The sequence below is a fragment of the Danio aesculapii genome, chromosome 20, assembly GCF_903798145.1.
Source record: "Danio aesculapii chromosome 20, fDanAes4.1, whole genome shotgun sequence".
Classification (NCBI taxonomy): domain Eukaryota; kingdom Metazoa; phylum Chordata; class Actinopteri; order Cypriniformes; family Danionidae; genus Danio; species Danio aesculapii.
In genome coordinates, this window is record NC_079454.1 from 567,853 (window position 1) to 591,237 (window position 23,385).

The 23,385-nt window shown below is 36.3% G+C and overlaps 2 protein-coding genes across 2 annotated transcripts in view; one reads left to right on the forward strand and one right to left on the reverse strand.

The window, feature by feature from the left end:
- frk (fyn-related Src family tyrosine kinase) overlaps positions 1–11,164 on the reverse strand; it is a 29,346-nt gene extending 18,182 nt beyond the window's left edge. The window contains exons 1-2 of the mRNA XM_056481140.1: positions 10,324–11,164; positions 2,270–2,391 (exon numbers count right to left, since the gene is read on the reverse strand). Coding sequence (XP_056337115.1) covers positions 2,270–2,391; positions 10,324–10,676 — 475 coding nt within the window. The 5' untranslated portion in view covers positions 10,677–11,164. The remainder of the gene's footprint in view (positions 1–2,269; positions 2,392–10,323) is intronic.
- Positions 11,165–14,008: 2,844 nt separating this feature from the next.
- Positions 14,009–23,385, forward strand: part of nt5dc1 (5'-nucleotidase domain containing 1) — a 63,432-nt gene continuing 54,055 nt past the window's right edge. The window contains exons 1-6 of the mRNA XM_056445566.1: positions 14,009–14,552; positions 18,646–18,737; positions 20,483–20,554; positions 21,234–21,343; positions 22,919–22,998; positions 23,092–23,173. Coding sequence (XP_056301541.1) covers positions 14,460–14,552; positions 18,646–18,737; positions 20,483–20,554; positions 21,234–21,343; positions 22,919–22,998; positions 23,092–23,173 — 529 coding nt within the window. The 5' untranslated portion in view covers positions 14,009–14,459. The remainder of the gene's footprint in view (positions 14,553–18,645; positions 18,738–20,482; positions 20,555–21,233; positions 21,344–22,918; positions 22,999–23,091; positions 23,174–23,385) is intronic.

Consider the following 23,385-nt stretch of genomic DNA (forward strand, 5'->3'; position numbering starts at 1 on the left):
GGTGTTAAAGGGACAGTTCACACAATAATGAAAATGTACTGTTTATTCTCCCTCAAGTGCTTATAAATGTTCTGCCGAACACAAAAGAAGATGAAAACCTGTAACCGTTGACTTTCATATTAGGACAAACACATGGTTACAGGATTTCAGCATTCTTCAAAATATCTTCTATTGTGTTCAACAGAAGGTATCAAGTTAAAGGGAGAGTAAATGTTCATTTTTAGGGGAGCTATGCCTTTAAGATGTGACGAAAATAACTCTAATATTAGGATCGCCTGTATCTCTTATGTTTCATTAATAAACAGTCACGTCCTTACGCGGCCAGAACACCTGTGGGTTTTTGCTTTGGTTTAAGAAACTGGGAGAACATTAAGCAGACACACTAGGGTTCCTGTTTTATATCTGCAACCTCCTAAAAGTGCTAAACGTTTGCCATATTTGTTTTTATTTATGCTTTTGAATTGCACTTAATCTGTCTTCCGAGATCTTTTAACGTTGGAGTGAAAACGTGTGTTTTCTGCACTTGTGTAATAGTGTGCAGTGCTATATTGTCTGGGTTGGTGTTGTATATTACGCTACAGAAGCCTTATAATAAACTGCAGCACATTTTCTGACGTATTTCTCTAGATTTAATTTCCTATACATTATATTATTTCTGAAATGTCACTAAAAGTTGCTTTGTTAAACTGTAGAGTTAAATTTACAACATCAGAAGAGGACAGAGCAGAGATCAACATCCCATAATGCAGTTCACCACCGCAAATAAACCCAAAACACACAAAATATAGAAAGCAACTTATTCATGTGTTTCTCTTACTGCTGTCTTACAAGAGATGATGGTGAAATTGTGTGAAACTGCAGGACAAACTGGATCATGTGACTGTAACCGACAGGTTTGGCAGGTTTGAGTCCTGAGAAGTGCAGAAGCTTGTTGTACACATGTGCAAACAAATCTGCAGAGTCACGATCCGCTTGTTAAGTGTGACGTCATGTGAAGCAGCTTCCAGGTTTAATCACTCTATCAAACTATACAGGGAGACTCAACAAATGATAATAATAACGTTTACACAGTGATGTAGTACTTTTGAAAATCACCATCACATTATATATGTCCATGCCTTATAATAGATGGCCAGAAAGTGATTTTTTTTTTAATAAATGGTTGAAATATTGGTGTCTGTGCTGCCGCAAGTCCAGAAGCTGTTGTGTACACTATCATTTTATATAGAAATTCACATTGATGTGTGATAGGACTAAAAAGTGTCCATAAACGAATATTTTCTCAATTCAACTGAGTAGCAGCTTGGACCCAGAAACAGCTCTCCATACGTCACCACTTAACAAGCGGATAGTTGTGTCGAATGCCAAAAAACATTAGCAAAACATCTTTTGATTCGAGACAAATAAGCTCATTTTACAAGTCTCCTAGGGTTAAACCTTTTTTGAATCCGTTCAGCTGATCTCCGGGTCTGTAGGGAGAATGTTAGCTTAGCTTAGCATAAATCATTGAATCGGATTAGAACGTTAGCATCTCCCTCAAAAAAAAAAAGTTTTGATAATTTTCCTATTTAAAGCTCGACTCTTCCATAGTTCCATAGTTTAATAGGACTGACAGAAAATTTTAATTGGTTATTTTCTGGGTGGACATGGCTAGGAACTATACTTTCATAATAATCAAGAAACTTTGCTGCTGTACCATGGCTGTAGCAGGAGCAATGATATAACACCTTCGTCATAGGTCTAAGTACACAATTTAACTACAAAAGAGTCAAGCTTTAAATAAGAAAACTATCAAAACTCTCTTTTTTGTTGCTTAAGCGAAATGCTAATGGTCTAATCTGATTCAATGATCTATGCTAAGCTAAGCTAAAAACCCGGAGATTGACTGAATGGATTCAGAAAGGGTGAAACTCAGCTGCTTAACTCTAGGGAACATGTAAAATGAGCCTATTTCCAAAAAAAAAACAGTGGAGTGCTCCTTTAAATGCAGCTTTATAAAAGCTTTTCATCAAAGCGTGTCAGTTTCAGCATATCGGCTCGCCTCATTCCTTTGTCTTTTGTAGTATCCGGTAACCATCAGATTTCCAGATTTGTTGATAATATAAATAAGGAATTCTTAATTAAAAAAAACTTTAAAATGATCATTTTTTAAGAAGAATAAAAATTCATTTAACTGTACGGGAGTTTTAAAAGGAGCCTATTTCCAAAAAACAAATCTTTATATGACTTGAAAACACCCCACTATTACAGTGAGCACAGGTGAACATACCTGAGAGTGAAAGCTCCCCAGGCTGACTTTCACAGTTTCTGATTAGAAAAGCTCCCTTCTTGTTCTCTTGAGACATCAACATCTTCTCGGCATCTGAGCGTTTTGTTTCTGGAAAATACCATCTGCAGAAGGAAACAGGCACGATGAAATACATTACAGAGTCGGCTCTTTCCTATTCAGCATGTCATACTAAAAATATGTTAAGAGTAATATACTTCAATGTTATTTTTTATGATTTAATTTAAATGTATTCATGTATTATGTTTATTAAAAAATAAATTAATTTATGCATCTTTTTGACATTTTTGAGCGAGATGCTAATGGTCTAATCTGATTCAATGATCTATACCAGTGTTTCCCAACCCTGTTCCTGAAGGCACACCAACAGGACACATTTTCATTCTCTCCCTAATCAAACACACCTGAAACAACTCATCAGAACATTAGAAGAGACTCCAAAACCTGAAGTTAATGGGTCAGATAAGGGAGACATCCAAAACATGTGTTGGGAAACAATGATCTATGCTAAGCCTAGTTAAAAGGTCTCGCCAGACCTGGAGATTGTCTGAATTGATTCAAGTTGTACCATTTTTGAATTCATTCAGTCGATCTCCAGGTCTGGGGGGAGCACTTTTAGCTTAGCTTAGCATAGATCATTAAATCGGATTAGACCGTTAGCATCTCACTCAAAAATGTAAAAAAACGTTTTGACCATTCCTATTTAATACACAATTGACCCTGAACCATAAAAAGTCTTAGGTGACGAACATATGGGTCAAAATAATCGACCCTTTTTATGCCAAAAAGCCTTAGAATAGTAAGTAAATATGAAGATTCTTTTTGTAAATAAGTAAACATATCAAAACTCAATTTTTGATTAGTAATGTACATTGCGAGTTTTTCAGTATTTTGATTTTATTTTATAAACCTCAGATTCCATATTTCCAAATAAGATCTCGGCAAGATATTCTCCTAACAAACCACTGCTTGATTTTTAAGCCCTTTTTGTTTTATTCTTTAATAATTAGTACTGTTTGCCACTTCATTCCCATGCAGTGTAATATCATGGGTTCTTCTTCTGAAGCTAAACCAGTTTAGCGTCGCTCTAGATAACTCAAACAAAGTCTGTACAATTGTAATATCATGAATGAACATTTAGTCAAGTCATTATTTATTATTGTTGATATTTAGATGTACACACTCAGAAATAAGGGTACAAATTCTGATGGCATCTTTACAAAAAGTACAATTTTGAACCATACAGGTGGACATTGGTAGCTTTAGGGTACCTTTAAGGTACACATTTGTACTTTTTAGGTATTAATATGTTTCCTTAAAGGACCTGTTATGAACAAAAATGTAACTTTTGTGCATGTACCTTTATTTCTGAGAGTACTGCTGAAATGTGATGACGCAGGAGGCTGCCAGAAGCAGTGTTGCTTAAAAATTACATCAAAAAAGGAACTAATTGCTAATTTCATCATCTAATTGTATTTAAATTACATTTCTAACTACGTAAGTAATTTAATTACTTTACTCACTACTAATTAAAATCTCTGCAAACGCAAAGATAATAGAAATTAAACTCTTAATTCAGTATATTTGATTCAAACAGAGCCTTCTATCTATAAAAGATAAACATGAAATGCAATCATTTACCATACTTCATACACTGTCATTAATTTCTTACTCGTTTCTTAAGGATGTGAAACAATTATAATTAGAATTAGTTTAATATATGTATATATAATTATCGGCTTAGTCCCTTTATTAATCAGGAGCGGAATGAACCGCCAACTTATCCAGCAAATGTTTTACACAGCGGATGCCCTTCTAGCTGCAACCCAGTACTGGGAAACACCCATTCACACACATTCATACACCTGTATCGCATGTCTTTGGACTGTGGGGGAAGCTGGAGCACCCGGAGGAATCCCACACCAACGCGGGGAGAACATGCAAACTCAGAAACACCAACTGACCCAGCCGGGACTCGAACCAATGGCTTTCTTGCTGTGAGGTGACTGTGCTAACCACTGCACCACCATGTTGCCCTATATTTATATATATACAGTATATAGTAAATATTGTAAAATAGTCAAAATCTTGATGCTTCTGTGAGTCTCGTCTATCAAATCTGAGCTTTATTCTGTATTCTCTATTGGATTCGGATCAGGTGATTGGCTAGGCCATACTACAGCTTGATTTTCTTTCTCTGAAAGCATCTGAGAGTCTCCTTGGCTGTGTTTGGGATCATTATCTTGCTGAAATGTCCGCCCTGGTTTCATCTTCATCCTCCTGCTAATGTAGATGTTGGACTGAAGCAGCAGAGGAAGAGCAGAGGGTCGCTGAAGAACTACTGAGAGATTTCAGCTGCTGTCTGGGCTTTCACTGCTCAACTACACCTTCCTTTCTTCATGTGTTCAATTTCATTTGCATATTTGGATTTCCTTGGTTGTTAACATTGTTAACACAAAATTTCAAGTCAACAGCACCGTAAGAGATATGTTTTCAATACTTATTTCCCCTATTGTATATATATATATAAACATTAAATTTAGTTTTCTGGCAAGCGGTGCTGTTTTGAACTACCTGTTGTTTCTTAAGTGAAGCTGGTTAATGATCTGTTGTCAACCAGGAAGTGCTGCGCATTAAATCTGTTAATGATTCCTGGGCTTTTGTGCACAGCCGGAGCCAAAAAATCAATACAGAAATGATAAAACAATTATTCTAAAAACAAAAGTGTAATTTTAATATCAAACCGGCCAGCTGAGTTATTAAAGGGGCGAGGAGGACAGAACCAGCTGCTCTGGTGATTATCAGCAGATTTCAGGTGTGATTTTACCTCACACTCAAGGCTTCGTGTGTCACAGCGAATACTTAGTGACACATGTCCTTTCCTGTTTTTCCAGCTCGGTCACCGACTACATAGAGGCTCTCAGTGTAAATGTGTCCTGTAGCAATTACCTACTGATCTAACAACAGCTTTCTTATTAAATCTAGCTACACTGAAAGAATATCTGTTAATTATTGTTGTCCATTTATTGTGATTCTCAAGTGTTTATTCGGGTGGTGAACTGCATTATGGGATGTTGATCTCTGCTCTGTCCACTTCTGATGTTGTAAATTCAACTCTACAGTTTAACAAAGTGACTTTTACTGACATTTTAGTGGTTTGAACTAATATAATAAATAATATGTAGAGAAATGAGTCTGAAAAATAACAGAAAACGTGCTGCAGTTTATTACATGGTTTCTGTAGCGTAATATACAACACCAACACACACATTATAGCACTGCACACTATCACACACGACATACTGAAAGTGTAAAAATGAAATGAGTGCCAATAGTTTTCAAGGTTAAAAGTTGTTCAAGGCACCATAATGCAATTTAAATGCAGAAATAAATGGAGGAAAATAAAAATGAATCACAAAAAAAAAAAGCTCAATTAAAAATTGTATGGCAACTTGCTGCACAGCATTTTTTTGAGTTGACTCAACTATTAACCCAAATACTGCAAATGACTCCATTTAAGTGAGCTCTACAGCAAGCTTCCTTACATTTTTAAGTTGAGTCAACTCAAAATATTCCCAAAATCTGAGGGAATTCCAATCATTCATTAATTTTCCTTCGGTTTAATCCCTTATTTATCAGGGGTCACCACAGCAGAATGAACCGGCAACTATTCCAGCATTTGTTTTACACAGCGGATGCCCTTCCAGCTGTTTTGGGAAACACACATACACACTCATTAACACACACACACACACACTCATCATAGTTTATCAATTCCCCTATAGTGCATGTGTTTGAACTGTGGGGAGCCATTTCACGCCAACACGGGGAGAACATGCAAACTCCACACAGAAACACCAACTGACCCAGCAGGACTCGAACCAGCGACCTTCTTGCAGTGAGGCCACAGCGCTAACCACTGAGCCACTGTCATTTTTTGTTATTAAAATATTAAGAACAATGACACATAACTAACCCATGCATTGAGTCTATTCATTTGCTCATGTGTGTAATACACATTTAATCAGGTCATATATTCGTTTTAGTAATATGATTGAATAATATGCAAATGTTTATATAATTTACAGTTTGTACAGTAATATTTTCTGTCTTTTAGTAGATATATTATATGAGGAACCTCCGTTGTTTACTAAACAAGTGGCTTTGCATTGTAAACTTTTAAATACAAGATAAAAAGTTGTTATTTATTTGTTGGATGTGTTAAGTTTTAGTTACTATAGACCCAAAACAATGATGTTTGCTGCTTGTTCTAGCTACTTATTTGAAATGAGCTGAAACAACACAAGTCTTGAGTTTTTTTTGGGGACAACTTAAATGTTTTATGTTCAATCCAATTAAATTTGTAAAAACTAAGTTAAATTAATTCCTTCATGTCCCAAAAGGGTGGCACAGTAGCTCAATGGTTAGCACTAGGGATGCTCCGATCGATCATCCGAAGATTGGTATCGGCCGATATCACATTCCACGACTCGATCGGTGCTCGCTGATCTGGCCAGTCTCATGGACCAATCGCAAGTGTTTGTTTACGAGTTTACAACCCAGGTTTACATCCACAGCGCTACAACACGTCAACAATGTTTCCAGATTGCATTGTGGGTAATTTTTCTTACCATTTTTTTCTATCGGTTTTATCTATTATTATTGTAAAGCTGCTTCTGACCATTACATGTGTGCAACATCCTTATATTATTCTCTGAAGTAAGGTGAGATCTCAGAGAGAGGGAAAATGTGCTTAAGCAATGGCAAAGTTATACAAAGCTTGAAGCATCAGAATCGGTACTCGGTATCGTCTGCAAAAATCCTGATCGGAGCATCCCTAGTTAGTATTGTGGCCTCAAAGCAAGAAGGTCGCTGGTTCGAGTCCCAGCTGGGTCAGTTGGTGTTTCTGTGTGGAGTTTGCATGTTCTCTCCGTGTTGGCATGGGTTTCCTCCGGGTGCTCCGGTTTCCCCCACAGTCCAAACACATGCGCTTTAGGGGGATTGATCAACTAAACTGACCAAAGTCTATGAGTGTGTGAATGAGTGTGTATGGGTGTTTCCCAGTACTGGGTTACAGCTGGAAGGGCATCCGCTGTGTAAAAACATATGCTGGAATATTTGGCGGTTCATTCCGCTGTGGTGACCCCTGATAAATAAGGGACTAAGCTGAAGGTAAATGAATGAATGAATGAATGAATGAATGTTGTCCCCATCTCATGAGAAATTGTAAGTATTTTACGTTTTGTGGCTAATTCGTACGAATTCGTACGAGTTCAGTCGTACAAAATTTTAAGATTTTAAAAAGGAGGCGTGGCACCTAACCCCACCCCTAAACCCAAGCGTCACTGGGGGATGAGCAAATCGTACTAAATTGTACGAATTAGCCACTAAATCAAAAAGTTACGAATTGCCGTGAGATTGTGTTGAACTGAACACATTTTTTATAATGTTACTCTCAAAAACATTCACACTTATGAAATATGAAATTTTTACAAAAACAGATTGTGTCTGGACCTGCCCATGACCCTAACCCGAATGAGATTAAAGCTAAGATTAACTGAAAACATATACCTTAAATCTGATTAGCTGATTGAAATGGTGGGCCAGGATCAACATACAGTAGATGTAGATCCTGTACTTGGCAAAATCACACTAAAGCTGTTTATGCACTTAATTAAATACACTGTTATACACTGTAAAACCCAAACAGTTAAGGTAACTCAAACCATTTGAGGAAAACGATTGCAACAAATCATTTAAATTTAAAACTTAATCCAAATGAGTACTGTGAACTTAATCCATTTGAGTAAAATAAGCAATTTGAGCACAGTAAAACCCGATAAATGAACAGAACTCAAACTAACTTAAGGCAAGTTGCGGCAACTCAAACCGTTTGAGGAAACCGATTGCTACAAACCATTTGAGTTATGAGTACTGTGAACTTACTCCATTTGAGTTAAAGTAATGAGGTATTTCATGAGTTCAAAACTCTTTTCAAATGAGTAGATTTAACATTCAGTAAATTTTGAGTTAACTACACTCATTTCATTTGATAAAGTTGACTGTTGGGTTTACAGTGTATTAGAAATCAGGGTTGTCAGCTGTCAGCGTTTACTGATGATATACAGTACTGTAAATTAAAAAGATACGGCTATTTTCTTCCTGCTGTGACTGTTATCTGTGATTATTAGGAAGAGCTCGGATCCTTGTTTAACCCTCAGGTTCACTGAGAAAGAAGAATAAAGGAAAGCAAGATCCTTCAGTCCTCATTAAAGCTGCAGTTCATCCAAAAATAAAAATTCGGTCATCAGTTACTCATCCTCCAAACCTGTTTGAGTTTCTTTCTTCCGTTGATCACAAAGGGAGATATTCTGAAGAATGCTGGAGGAAATAATTCAGCTATTGATTTCCATTCTTTATTCCTGGTATTGATGTCAATTGTGTTCAGCAGAAGAAAGGAATTCGTAAAAGTTTACAACCGCTTGAGTTTGAGGAAATGATGGGGACGTTTTCATTTTTAGGTGAACTGCCCCTTTAAGAAATTACTTCCTAACTAAACCGCACACAATCACAGAAACAAAACCTTCAAATAGAAAGAAAGAAAGCAAATCATTGTGTCTTGTTTTCAGAAATAATGAGCCAAAATAAGCTTGTTTTTCCCTAAAACTAGCTAAATTATCTGCCAAAATTAAAAAAAACTAGCAACTAGTCTTGTTTTCCCTTTGAAATAAGATAATTGAAATAGATCAATTATATAAATCATTTTAAATAGTTCTCCAAACAATCCCCTAAAATAAAAACAAGCTAATTAATAAATAGATATGCAAGAAAGAATGAAAGAAAATTACATTTCCTAGGGCATATTCATTTATTTGTTTATTTATTTACATATGTATTTATTTATTTATTTTTGATGTACCACAGAAATCACACATAACACATTGCCCAAACAATCAATAAATAAGAAGCAAGCAAATCAATCAATCAATTAATCAATAATAATTAAATACAAGGAAGGAAGGAAGAAAGGAAGCAAAGAAGGAAGCAAAGAAAGAAAGAAAAAAAGAAAGAAAGAAATGATTTGCCTTACATTTATTTATTTATTTATTTATTTATTTATTTATTAGTGTGCCACAGAAAAAAACACAAAAACAAGCAAAATAATCTACCAATGGGATGAATAAAATAATCTTTTCGCATTGAAATAAAATTGTTCCCCAAACAATCCCCTAAAATAAATAAATAAATAGAAAGAAAATGAGTTATTTAGTATTTAGTATGAGTTATTTATTTATTGTATGTGTGTGCCACAGAAATCACACATAAACAAGCAGAATAATCTGCCAATGGGATGAATAAAATAATCTTGTTTTCACTTTCAAATACAATTGTTACCCAAACAATGAATAAATAAAAAGCAAATCAATCAATCAATCAACCAATCAATCAATCAATCAATCAATCAATCAATCAATCAACCAATCAATCAATCAATCAATCAATCAATCAATCAATCAATCAATCAATCAATCATAAATAAATAAATACAAGGAAGGAAGGAAGAAATAAATAAATGATTTGCCTTACATTTAGTAGGGTTTATTAATTAAATAATTAATTAATTATTCATTAGTGTGCCACAGAAATCACACATAAACAAGCAAAATAATCTGCTAATGGGTTAAACAAAATAATCTTGTTTGCGCTTTGAAATAAAATAAATAAATGAATAAATAAATAGAAAGAAAGAAAGAAAGAAAGAAAGAAAGATAGAAAGAGATAATTTGAAGATTTTACCTCACATTTGGGCTTATTCATTTACTTATTTATTAGTTTATTTATTACTCTGTATGTGTGTGTGCCACAGAAATCTCACATAAACAAGCAAAATAATCAAAATAATCTTATTTTCACTTTGAAATAAAATTAAATAAATAAAAAGAAATAAAGAAAAAGAAAGAAAGAGAAAAGATTGCCTTACATGTCCTGGGGCTTATTTATTTATTTACTTAATGTAGCGTGCCACAGAAACTTACGGTTCAGCATCCAGGCTCTCCACGGGTGCCACATAGTTCGCCGGAATGTAGCCCTTTTTATTGGCAGAGATGCCGGTGATTGCCTTGGAGTACCACCAGTCGTCTCCTTTGGTGATGGGCTCCAGTTTATCCCCGGCATTAAAGCTCAAATCATCGTCCGTGCGCGCGGTGTAGTCGTAAAGCGCCACATAGAGCACCGGTTTCGGCGGCAGCTCTCCGCTCTTCACGAACTCATTTCTAATCATCTCAAGGTGCCTCTTCCTGGTCTCAGGTGAGGGGCTAGTCTCCGGGTCTCTGAAACACTGGAAAGCGCTCTGACAGCACATTATAATCCGCTCTCTGACGTCCCCCATCGCGAAAGTTGTTCATCAATCCAGTATATATGCAGCTAGAGATGATTTCCTTTCAGTGATGCGTAAAACCCAGTTCATTTCAGCATTTTGTGAATGACCTGAAGAGTTATACGTCCATACTGTGATCGATGGAAGAAATGAAAAACCCTTGGACTTGTGTGACACAAGATAATGCTGTCAGCACAGCCCCTGACGGCAGTAAACCTGGAGATTTATTGCTGCGGTCAAACAACAACAGAAGAAAATCAGTTCGCATTTCCTGGTCACATTATTCCTGTTCAATTTTGCCCTTCTCTTTCTGTCGAGTCAACTTCAGTCTGATTTTCAGTCTCTGAACGATCAACAGGCGACTATTAAGTAACTGAAACTCGTCTATAAGAACAAAACCAGATTGTGAGGCAGGTTTCAGCAATACGCCCTCAGGCAGGATTCTCCAGATGCCACACAACAAGTGCGCAATGAGTAACGCGGAGTTTATTCAAGTGAAGATATGGGCGAAGATAAGGGGAGACACTGTACAATGAGCTCATTTCAATTAGATATACAAATAAACGTATTTGGTACATTGGTGGTTCCACGTAATTCCTTCATGTTTTCACAAGACAAATTGATTAAGCTAACAAATATACTGTAAGCACACTGTCAAAAAATCATGGTTGCCATAAATTTTTAAGCTGAATCAAATTAAACTGCCTTAAAACTGCTTGCATAACTTAATAAAATAAGTTAGAACATGATTGACTTAGTTTAATAAGTTAAAATGAACTAAAAACATATACTGTCATGACTAATTGTACATATAATTTTTACAGTGAAGATTGAACATGAACCAATTAAGATATCCCCCCTCAAAAAAAACATTCGGAGTTGTGTTGTTTCAACTCATTTTAAATATGTAGTCTAAACAAGCAGCAAAAAAATTAGGCCTATTTTTTACGCTGGATTGAACATAAAACAATAAAGTTTTCCCTCCCCCCAAAAAGTATAAGTATATATATTTTACATAATGTAATTCCTGTAAACGGCTTGCCGACATCATTGTTATAGTGATAGTGTTTCCTTTGGTTTGGGCACTTGAGAACTACCAAGTCAAAAAGTTTACGTACACCTTGCGGAATCTGCTAAAAGAATTATTTTTGCCAAAATAAGTGGGATCATACAAAATGCATGTTATTTTTATTTACCTGAACTGTAGATGCTACATACCTACATAAAACTAGTTATTACACAACCTAGGTTATAGTATTGATAAATATTGAAACTGAAACGATACAATAAAACGATACAATCTTGATTTTGGTTGTAGTATCGATAAATATTGAAACTGAAATTATATGATAAAATGATACAATCTTGATTTTGTTTATATTATTGATAAATATCGAAACGTAAATAATACAATAAAACGATACAATCTTAATTTTGGTTAAAGTATTGATAATATCGAAACTGAAATAATACGATTAAGTGATAAAATCTTGATTTTGGTTATAGTATCTATAAATATCGAAACTGAAACGATACGATAAAGTGATACCATCTTGATTTTGGTTATAGTATTTATAATATCGAAACTGAAATGATACGATAAAGTGAAACAATCTTGATTTTGGTTATAGTATTGATAAAATTGAAACTGAAATGATACGATAAAATGATACAATCTTGATTTTGTTTATAGTATCTATAAATATCGAAACTGAAACGATACGATAAAACCATACAATCTTGATTTTGGTTATAGTATTGATAAATATCGAAACTGAAATGATACGATAAAATGATACAATCTTGATTTTGGTTATAGTATCTATAAATATCGAAACTGAAACGATACGATAAAATGATACAATCTTGATTTTGGTTATAGTATTGATAAATATCGAAACTGAAATGATACGATAAAGTGATACAATCTTGATTTTGTTTATAGTATCTATAAATATCGAAACTGAAACGATACGATAAAACGACACAATCTTGATTTTGGTTATAGTATTGATAAATATCGAAACTGAAATGATACGATAAAATGATACAATCTTGATTTTGTTTATAGTATCTATAAATATCGAAACTGAAACGATACGATAAAGTGATACCATCTTGATTTTGGTTATAGTATTTATAATATCGAAACTGAAATGATACGATAAAGTGATACAATCTTGATTTTGGTTATAGTATTGATAAAATTGAAACTGAAATGATACGATAAAATGATACAATCTTGATTTTGGTTATAGTATCTATAAATATCGAAACTGAAACGATACGATAAAACGATACAATCTTGAATTTGGTTATAGTATTGATAAATATCGAAACTGAAACGATACGATAAAATGATACAATCTTGATTTTGTTTATAGTATCTATCTAGTACACAATTGAATGAACCGCCAACTATTCCAGCATATGTTTTACTCAGTGGATGCCCTTCCAGCCGCAACCAAGTATTGGGCAACATACACACACACATATACACACTCATACGCTACGGCCAATTTAGTTCATCAAGTCCCCTATATCGCATGTGTTTGGACTGTGGGGGAAACCGGAGCACCCGGAGGAAACCCACACCAACATGGGGAGAACATGCAAACTCCACACAGAAATTACAACTGGTTCAGCCAGGGCTCGAACCAGCGACCTTCTTGCGATTGTGCTACCCACTGCGCCACCATGAAGCCCTGATAAAAAACATTAAATTATAAATAAATTCTACAAATAAATACTCTTTTACAACTGTCCCCATGTCAGTCCTGTCAAATTAAGGCTATGACTCGGAAGTGACATCATTTGATGGAGGAGAAGCTGACAGTGATCAAGGATGCGTTCTATTAGTGAATTGTATGCTAGTTTTGTATGGTTTTTTGAGGATGCCAAGCTTAAGTCAGGCCCTGTCACAATTTTTTATAAGTGAATACCCACATATATGTATGCTCTTTTAAATGTAAACTTTATAAATGCTTTGGCAATATATTTGTAATATTTTTCATGTCAAAACAGCAATTATTGAATTGAATTGAGAGAGAGAGACAGAGAGAGCTAGATTACTTGAATACAAGTACAAGTGCTAGTCACTGCTGCTGAAATAGATGGAAACAAATTCAGATATTTCATTTTTTAAAGTGCCCATCACACACTTTTATGCAATTAAATTATGATATACTTTCTGAAAGTATTGTTTTGCTAATTCTAAACAGGCAAATCAGCCATTGAGCAACTAGCACAACATTGTTCAGTCACTTATGGTGCTAATGTTGTTTTGAAGGTGTACTTGTGCTATTTCAGACTGAATATTCAACATGGCGTGGTAAACAACACCGGGGCCGTGTCACATCTGTTCAATGAACGAACGAGTGGGCGAATATACAAGTCTAGCCAACTTTACCTCAATTTCAATAATTCAGTGACATTTTCTTCGCGTTATTACGGTAAAACACCCGGAAATGTGCGTCTATTCGGAGGATACCCCATTAGATTCGTGCATGCAAGCATGATACACAGCTCCGTGTTGTCGGTGTGTGTGTTAAAACCGGAGTTTCTGCGTTAAACACGCGATTAGCGGAAGCGCGCACATCTCCCGTGACACCGTTTCCGTAGAAACGCGGCGTGTAGTCTTCGTGACATTGTTATCCCACGTGTTGCAGAACAAGCGAACCCATCCATCGCAGACTCCCGCCACCGACAGCTCCGAGTCGTCGCTGTCACCGCAAGACGACACGACTCCCGCAAACCTCCCCGTTAACGTCGCCCGTTTCTCCTCGAGCCCGTACGATGAGTGAATACTTCTCGCTGTCGGAGTGTGATGTCATCGGCTTTGATCTGGACCACACGCTCTGTCGATACTATCTGAAGGAGACCTCCAGGGTGAGTCGCATCCTGCACATCATGACATAACCGCGTTATAGCGCGTGCACTCAGGCTGTAATGAATAGCTATGTCATTTGTGCTGTCTCGCCCTGCAGCGGAACAGTGCTGTGTTGATGATCCAAGGCTAATCGACAGGCCTGCTGTGTCTGTCATATTAGGACAGAGCTGAGCTATTCATCTTCCCAAGGGGGCCACATCAGAATATTGGGGGGTTTATATATTCGCCCAAGACTTTCACCTTCGGAATATATTTTCAGAAAAGTATTCTTTGATAATTATAAATCATTTTAAATCATGTCAGCAGCCTTTGACTGGCAAAACAACCCTGTTCACAGTCAATTTAAATAGTGCTAATGTTGTTTTGAAGTCATGCTTGCACGCAACAATATACATTATTTTATGGTCATATAGTTAATTTATCAAGATACTACTTTTGTATTTTTTATTGTGTTTTAACAATAAAATCATATTAACCATAGCAATGGATGACATCAAGTACAATAATAAACAAGAAAAATTATATATAATAATAATAATAAAAAAGCAAGGTAAAAAAACTATCAAATTAAATAATATTTACAAAGTCCTTATAAAATTTCACAGTTTTTACACTTTTTTTTTGCTGTAAACATTTTGTAAAGTAATAATTAAACAGTTTAAGTCTGCTAATTAGCAAATTATGTAACGATGAAGGAAATTTACATTTGTGAATATAATATTCCCACAATAAAATCAATAAATTGCCAATAAATTCCATGTTGTGTTTGTCATGAGAAAAGTAACAAATTATATCACACATAGAAGAAAATCAATGTAAAACACACCATTCAGACCAATAATCAGACCAAAACACTTTAACATGTGGGCGTTTGAGAAAAGGATGATCAGTCGATTCAACACTTGAGTTTCAGAAGACACACTTTGGGTCAGGATTACCGAAGATACAATCTGGTTTGTGGGGTAGACATTGTGTAAGACTTTTAAATGTAATTCTTTGACCTTGTGGTGAGCACAACATTTGTAAGGGAAGAGCCAAGCTTTGTTCCAGTTCATTTGATCTATTGGAGAATTCCAAAGAAATGTTCCCCTCGTAGTGATTCTTTTCTTTGACTGAAACACATCTCTTATATTTTTATTTCTACATTTTAGCTCGTAAGTGCATTTGTCTTCAACTAAATACTTTGCTTCTTTTTTAACAATCACTTCAAATGACAAGTGGCATTTCATTAAATTAGGTTGGGCCTTAATCACAGTATGAAATTCTTTATGAGTAGGGCCAGACGGAATCTGCGGACGTTTTTTGCTTTTTCTGCGCAGAATTTTGGTAAAAATCTGTGGATTTCTGCAGAATTATTTTAGGAGTATCATAACTAACACCTAAATATGTGAAATAAAAAGTAATACCTTTTTAACTTGTATTTAATGTTTAAAAATGCAAATTAGATTCGCTTTAGTTGGTAAACAAAGCATATCTCTCATATAATATCTCTACTAAAAGACAGAGAATATGACTGTACACACTGCATTATACATAAATCAGATAAACATTTTCATATTAGTCAATAATATTACTGTAATTAATTAAAAAACTGAATAAATATAGATTTACACACATTTATTCAAGCTAATAAACAGAATTAATGATGAGCTGAAAATCTGCAGGCGCAGAATCTGTGTGGGCCTATTGATGAGTAACAGGGAAATTATATTTAACTATAAAATCACCATATGAATACAAGTTTCCTTAATATCTAGAAGATAATTAATAATATAATATAGAAGACAATTGATATCTTTTTCATGCCAATTCTTATAAATAATCAATTTATTCTTGATTAAGATGCTTTCGTTGTTCCACAGCTTCACTTTGTGCGAGGAGAAATTGTGAATGAAACATAATTTCCATGCCAAAAGAGCCTCTTCATGAAATTTTGAGTTTGGATGGAGAAAAACTACACGTTAGCAAAAATTTGAGACCTCCAATCTTTTTATGAATATTATGTGGGATAAAATAGCAAATCGAATCTGGGGAATCACCACAGTTTTTAATCCAATATACAGTGACAATATACAGAGCAGCGTGGTTAACGTGACGTCTTAAGTCGTCACTTTGTTAAATAAGATGAACAGTCGCCTTTTTTAGCCAATTACAGCTGACTCACTTCATGCATTCAAATGAGACGAAACAAAGAATAACTCAGTGGTGGGCAGTTCATTTCCCCAATGGATTATATGCACAAGGACTTTTAATTTTAGTCAGCCAGCCCCAGGGCTTCTTTTAATTGTCATCCCATACAAAATCGCTGCGTTTAAGATCAGATTTCTGTAAAAATCAGCAATCTTCACTTCCTAGTGGATATACGTGTGAAGTGGGTCTCAGAGCAAACAAGAAGCACTGCATTAAATTAGATTTTCCGTGCCATGTCTGTAAAATATGGCCAGTAATTTTACCTCAGTATCTTCAGTGGAGTTTCTGCACTAGCCTGCTGCTAATGACGCCACCTGTGTTTAAACGGTCTTTCCCAAATGGATGGTTGAGTCTGTTTAACTGATTGTATTTGAATTACAACATCGATGCTGTAAAAGAAACCTTAATAAATTAAAAATAAACACATAAAGCTCTTACTGGAGGCTCAGAATCGGCTGAAAAACACTAGCTGTGCATATAGACCATTGAGGTGAAGTACTTTCTCCTGAGGTAAGGTACTTTCTCCTTAATAATATCATTTCAGAGAAGTATTGTTTACAAATTCTAAGTAGTGAAATCATATCAGCAGCCACTGATAGTCAATGAAATAGAGCTGATATTGTTTTGAAGTCATGCTTACATGTGATTTCAGACCGAATATTCATTCATTCATTCATTTTCTTCAGCTTAGTCTCTTATTTATCAGAGGTTGCCACTGCGGAATGAACCGCTAACTATTCCAGCATATGTTTTACACAGCAGATGCCCTTCCAGCTGCAACCCAGTACTGGGAAACACCCATTCACACTCATTCACACACACTCATACACTACAGCCAGTTTAGTTCATCAGTTCCCCTATAGCGCATTTGTTTGGACTGTGGGGGAAACCGGAGCACCCGGAGGAAACCCACACCAACACGGGGAGAACATGCAAACTCCACACAGAAACACCAACTGACCCAGCCTGGATTCAAACCAGCGACCTTCTTGCAGTGAAGCCACAGTGCTAACCACTGAGCCACCGTGTCGCTCTTTTCTAGAGATATACAGTGATTTTAAGAAAGTGCAAACTGCTGTCATGACAGTCTTATGAACACCTCTTCAAGTGAAGTGTTACCCGCTCCTAAAAGCACATGTAGATGATAAACTTTGACTCTGTTATGGTTAAACTCTGCAGTGACTCCACAAATGTCCTGTGTTCTGGACTGTGGAGCTGATCAGCGCTAATACAAACACCATATGTGTTGATTGTATCTGGCGTGTGGTTTATAGGCAGCATGCCTTCAGGGGCATGAAAATGATGAGGGGTGCCAACACTGAAGCAGACACCATGGCTTTTGTGAACTCATCAGATACATTCACAGCTTCGACAACCAACTTTGATAGTTAGATGTTTAGTTTACTAGCAAGCAACTACCTCCAGAAAATATGATGTAGGCCTAATCGATGGCCACTCAGCGACTCGCTAAACACAGATCTACCATTGACAACAAATGCTCAGCTCGAGAAAAAAAACACTTAGGTGGACACGCAGCCTAAAAATGACATGTGCTATATGTTTTAATGTCCTTATCATGATGCCACAACTGCAGATCCACCTGCAATTTATTTAAGATATATTTTGGTGCAATATATCATACAACTAAATATAGATATCATGACAGGCCTAATATATAGTCATAAACACACTTACTCGTAAAGTTGCTCATCATTTTCTGTCGTTTATTATTCCTAGTCATTTCTCCCATATGAAGCTGAGTTGTTTGTCCGAAAACAGTCACACTTCCACATCGCAGAATAAGCTTGACCTAAAATGCCCGGCCTAAACCAAGCCTGGATCTTCATGTCAATGATGTCTCCTGTTCCTTCTTATTTTTCTTCTTCTTCTGTGTGTGTGCAGCTGATCTATGAGAGCTTTGCACGGTATCTGGTGGAGCACAAGGGCTATGATAAAGATCTGCTCCATCTAACACCTGCCACTTGGGATTTCTGGTGAGTTGCAGAAACAATGCGCGTACGCACACACGCACACACACACACACACACACACACACGCACACACACACGCACACACACACGCACACACACACGCACACACACACGCACACACACACACACACACACACACACACACACACACACACACACACACACAGACAGACAGACAGAGAGAGAGAGAGTTATTAGACTGACTAAGACCTGCTTGAAATCCTGCTCCTCATACGTGGACGTCATACTGTGTCATTCCTAGTAAATTGCTAATTGTTAGCTCATGAGGAAAGATGCGATGGGTCTTCATTTATTCTCCTTTCACTTGTCATAAACCGGTTTGACTTTCTACTCCTAAACATGAAATGAGATATCTTGAACAAAGCTGGAAACCTGACTTGTTTTTCCTACTACGTGTAGCGTCCTCTTCCTATTTTATAGGAAGGGCCCTGGATTCTTATTAATTAGTACACTCTAAACTATAGCTTAACAAGGGATAAAATCTTCCCAAATTTAGTTAAATGTAATAAAGCAATCACATATCTACAAACAAATAAATAAAGGTTTGTTTTAAAGGAAAGCTTTTCATTTTCCCTTTTTTCCAAAACTTAAATAAACATCAAAAGTCAAAATTGCATTTAGCAAAGGTCAAAAAAAAGTCCACATCAAATGAACAGATAAATAAATAAACCCTGTTGCAGGCCTGTGTTGGTGCTTGTGTTTGTAGTGGCATACAATACAGTTTCCTAGTGACTTTCAGTTAACTTTCCAGTAAACTTTCGCCTGGTGCCGTGTCGCACACCTCCGATTACTGCACACGCACCTCACGAAATGGACAAGGCTTTTATACTTGACACGTTCGCCGTTGTGATATTTTTTTTAAACGACAGGGGCGGTCAAATGAAACCCACTGTAAAATCAGACGGATAAACAGAGAAGTAGAACGTTTCCTACATCATATCATTAATATTATTGACGATTTTTAAACTCATTTTTTTATTGTTTTTATGTAATTTTAATGATTATAAGCATTTTATAACCATTCAAGATTTCTTTAAATCAAACTTTGATGCATGACTTGCTTTTGTTCATATCTTGGACAGTTTTACCTATTATAGTTTATTAAAATATTATAAATATTTCCCCGCACCGGAAAATTGGAAGAAAAAATGAAATAAGCTGAAACCCAGTAACCGTTGACTTCCACAGTAGGAAAAACAAATACTGTGTTAGTTAATGGTTTTCAGCATTCTTCAAAGTATCTTCTTTTGTGTTCAACAGAAGTAAGAAACTAATAATGGTTTGACAAAGTTAAAGAGTGAGAAAATGATGACATTAAAGGTGCAGTGTGTAAGTTTGACACTAGGTATTGCACACTTGGTTCAAAACACACACAAGCGCAGGTTGCCAGATTGAGGACACCAACAGGAGTGTGCCTGACTGTTGAGCCTAAAGGCTGATTTGAGTCGTGTTATAACTAAAAGCAACGGCACACGATATAAGAAATATCCTCCATATTAAAAGGAGTTTTTGTCCTGACCAACAGCTTTAAACTCTTCCTACATCTCCAGCAAATGTCTGTTTGAATGTCAAGCAGGCATCCATGTCATTATGAAAATTAATCATTATGAGATTAAAGTCAATTGGCTATGATCTTGTCATTCATAGGCTCATGTAGTTAATACCCTAGGATAAGCCTGTTTGTCTCTCTAGTACACAAACACAGTTGCTTGTTGTCATGTGACCAGTTTTAAAGGTCTTGTGGTGGACCTTGAGGAGGGCAACCTGGTCAAGCTGGCAGAGGATGGCACCGTTTTGAGGTCAGTCGATTTTAATATGACTTGTAAATGATTGGTCAGCAGTAAAATTCATAGCCCCTTCTTTCTAGAAACTGGTTATTTTTTGCATACGTACTTAAGGAAATACAGTTAAAGTCAGAATTATTCCCCCTCCTGTGAATCTTATTCAAATATTTGCCAAATGATGTTGAACAGATTCAGGAATTTCTCTCAGTATTTCCTCTAATATTTGTTCTTCTGGAGAAAGTCTTATTTGTTTTATTTCGGCTAGAATAAAAGCAGTTTTTAATTGTTTTAAACCCATTTTAAGGTCAATATTATTAGCTCCTTTAAGCAATATTAGTGTTGGATTGTCTCTAGAATAAACCACTGTTATACAATGACTTGCCTAATTACCCTAACTTTACCCTAATTACCCTAGTGAAGCCTTTAAATGTGACTTTAAGCTGAATACTAGTGTCTTGAAGAATATCTAGTCTAATATTATTTACTGTCATCATGACAAAGAGGAAATAAATCAGTTATTAGAGATGAGTTATTAACACTATTATGATTAGAAATGTGCTGATGATAGTCTTCTCTCTGTTAAACAGAAATTGGGGAATATACAAGAGGGCGAATAATTCTGACCTTAACTGTATGTAAAACCGCTCTTGACGTGTTGCCAAACTGTTAATCTGTGTAAATCATGTTATTGTAGGGCGACTCACGGCACAAAAAACCTGAGCACAGATGACATCGTAAAGCATTACGGCCCAAAGCGAGAATGGAAGCATTTTAATAGCCTTAATACTTCATACACTCGATCTGGTAAGGCTGTGCTCTTTAAAGGGATAGTTCACACAGAATTGAACATTTCCTGCTAATATACTCGCCCACAGGCCATCAAAGATGTCGGACACTTTTATTTTGTTCAGTAGAACATTGAAGAAGATTTTAAGCTGAATCTGTGGTGCTTGGAGATTCATATAATGGCAGTGAATGCTGATTAATGGCATTGATTCATTTATTTTCCTTCAGCTTAGTCCCTTATTTATCTGGAGTCACCAGAGCGCAGTGAACTGCCTACTATTCCAGCAAATGTTTTACACAGCGGATGCCCTTCTAGCTGCAACCCAGTACTGGGAAACACCCATACACACTCACACTCATACACTACGGCCAGTTTAGTTGATCACTTCCCCTATAGCACATGTGTTTGGACTGTGGGGGAAACCGGAGCACCCGGAGGAAACCCACACCAACACGGGGAGAACATGCAAACTCCACACAGAAACACACACTGACCCAGCTGAGACTCCAATCAGTGACCTTGCTGTGAGGCCACATTGCTAACCACTGAGCCACCGTGCCGCCCTGATTAATAGTTATTTAGATTAAAATAAACACTTACAAACGAGTCCAAATGATTAGCCGTGGCTCCTGATGACAGACTGCAGTCTTGTGGAGCGAAATGATTGGTTCCTGTCAGAAAATTAAACATTATTTACAATGTTATTAGCTTTATTTACAGTCTGGTCAAACAGATCTGTACGAATGTAGTTCGAAAGAAAAAATGCGCCAATATATATCAACAAACTGCATCACCTGACTTCCTGTCCATTAGTCATTAGACCGGACTACAATTGCACATGCACCGATATCTGTTATGATCACCAGCAATCTAGTGACTGGTTAACACGCACCTTTACTTGGACTACAATCCCGTCACAATATGGACTACAAATCCTGTCATGCACCTTACACACACCTGTTCTTGGTTTCTGTTGATTACACACACACACACACAGTTGGGAGCTGCTCGAGGACTGATTACGAGGACTATTTATACACCACATTTTCACACACACTTTGCTGAGTCTTGTTTGTCTGTGAGCATTACGGCACGTTTTTCCCTTGTTTACCCTAGCCGTGTTTTGACCTTTGCATTGCCTGTTTGTTTTGATTCCTGTACCAACCATTCGCCTGTTGTGACCATGATTTCTGGATTACCTGTATGTATCCGATTGCTCCTCAACTCTGTCGTCAGCGTCACAGTTACATTGACCATTGAATCTGAAATACCCTAAATCAGCATTGACTGCCATTATATGAATCACCCAACATCAGGAATTGAGCTCAGAATCTTCTCTAATGTGCTACTGGCGAAAATAAAAGTCATCTACATCTTGGATGCCCTTTGGTTGAGTAAACTAGCAGGACATTTTCATTTTTGGGTGAACTCTCCCTTTAAGCTTGTCACTTTTATCAATACTAATCACAGCATAATCATTGATCTTTTTAGTTCTTTAACTACTATACTATAATTAGTATTTTTAAAGTTGAATTTTTAATTGTATTTTCAAATGACCTGCATATGTGATTTAATGTACTCGTTTGTTGCAGCAAAATACTATTTTTACGACAACTACTTTGACCTGCCCGGTGCTCTTCTCTGTGCCAGAGTGGTGGATATGATGAATAAGGTAAAGCAGCTCATTTCCTTTGCAGATCAGAGGTGCTGTTGGTTAATTAGCTGTATGGTGAGTGTTAATTAATGTTGTTGTTTTTAACTCTAGCAAGGAACTGAAATCACATCTGACTTTTGGAAAGACATCGTTGCTGCCATTGATCATAATTACAACACATCTGCATTTCGCGGTATGTAGAAACAACACTTATTACTCCTCTTACTACGCTGTGCAGGTTCTCTGTAAAGGTCTTATGCTTGTTCATCAAACTGAAACGTTACGATTTCTGTCCATCCTAATGAGGTTTTAATGTATTCAGTAAGTTATTTTAAGATAGTATTGCTTATGTAGTACAAAGGTCAGGTTGAGGTACAGTAAGGGAAGTGCTGAGAACTTTCCTTA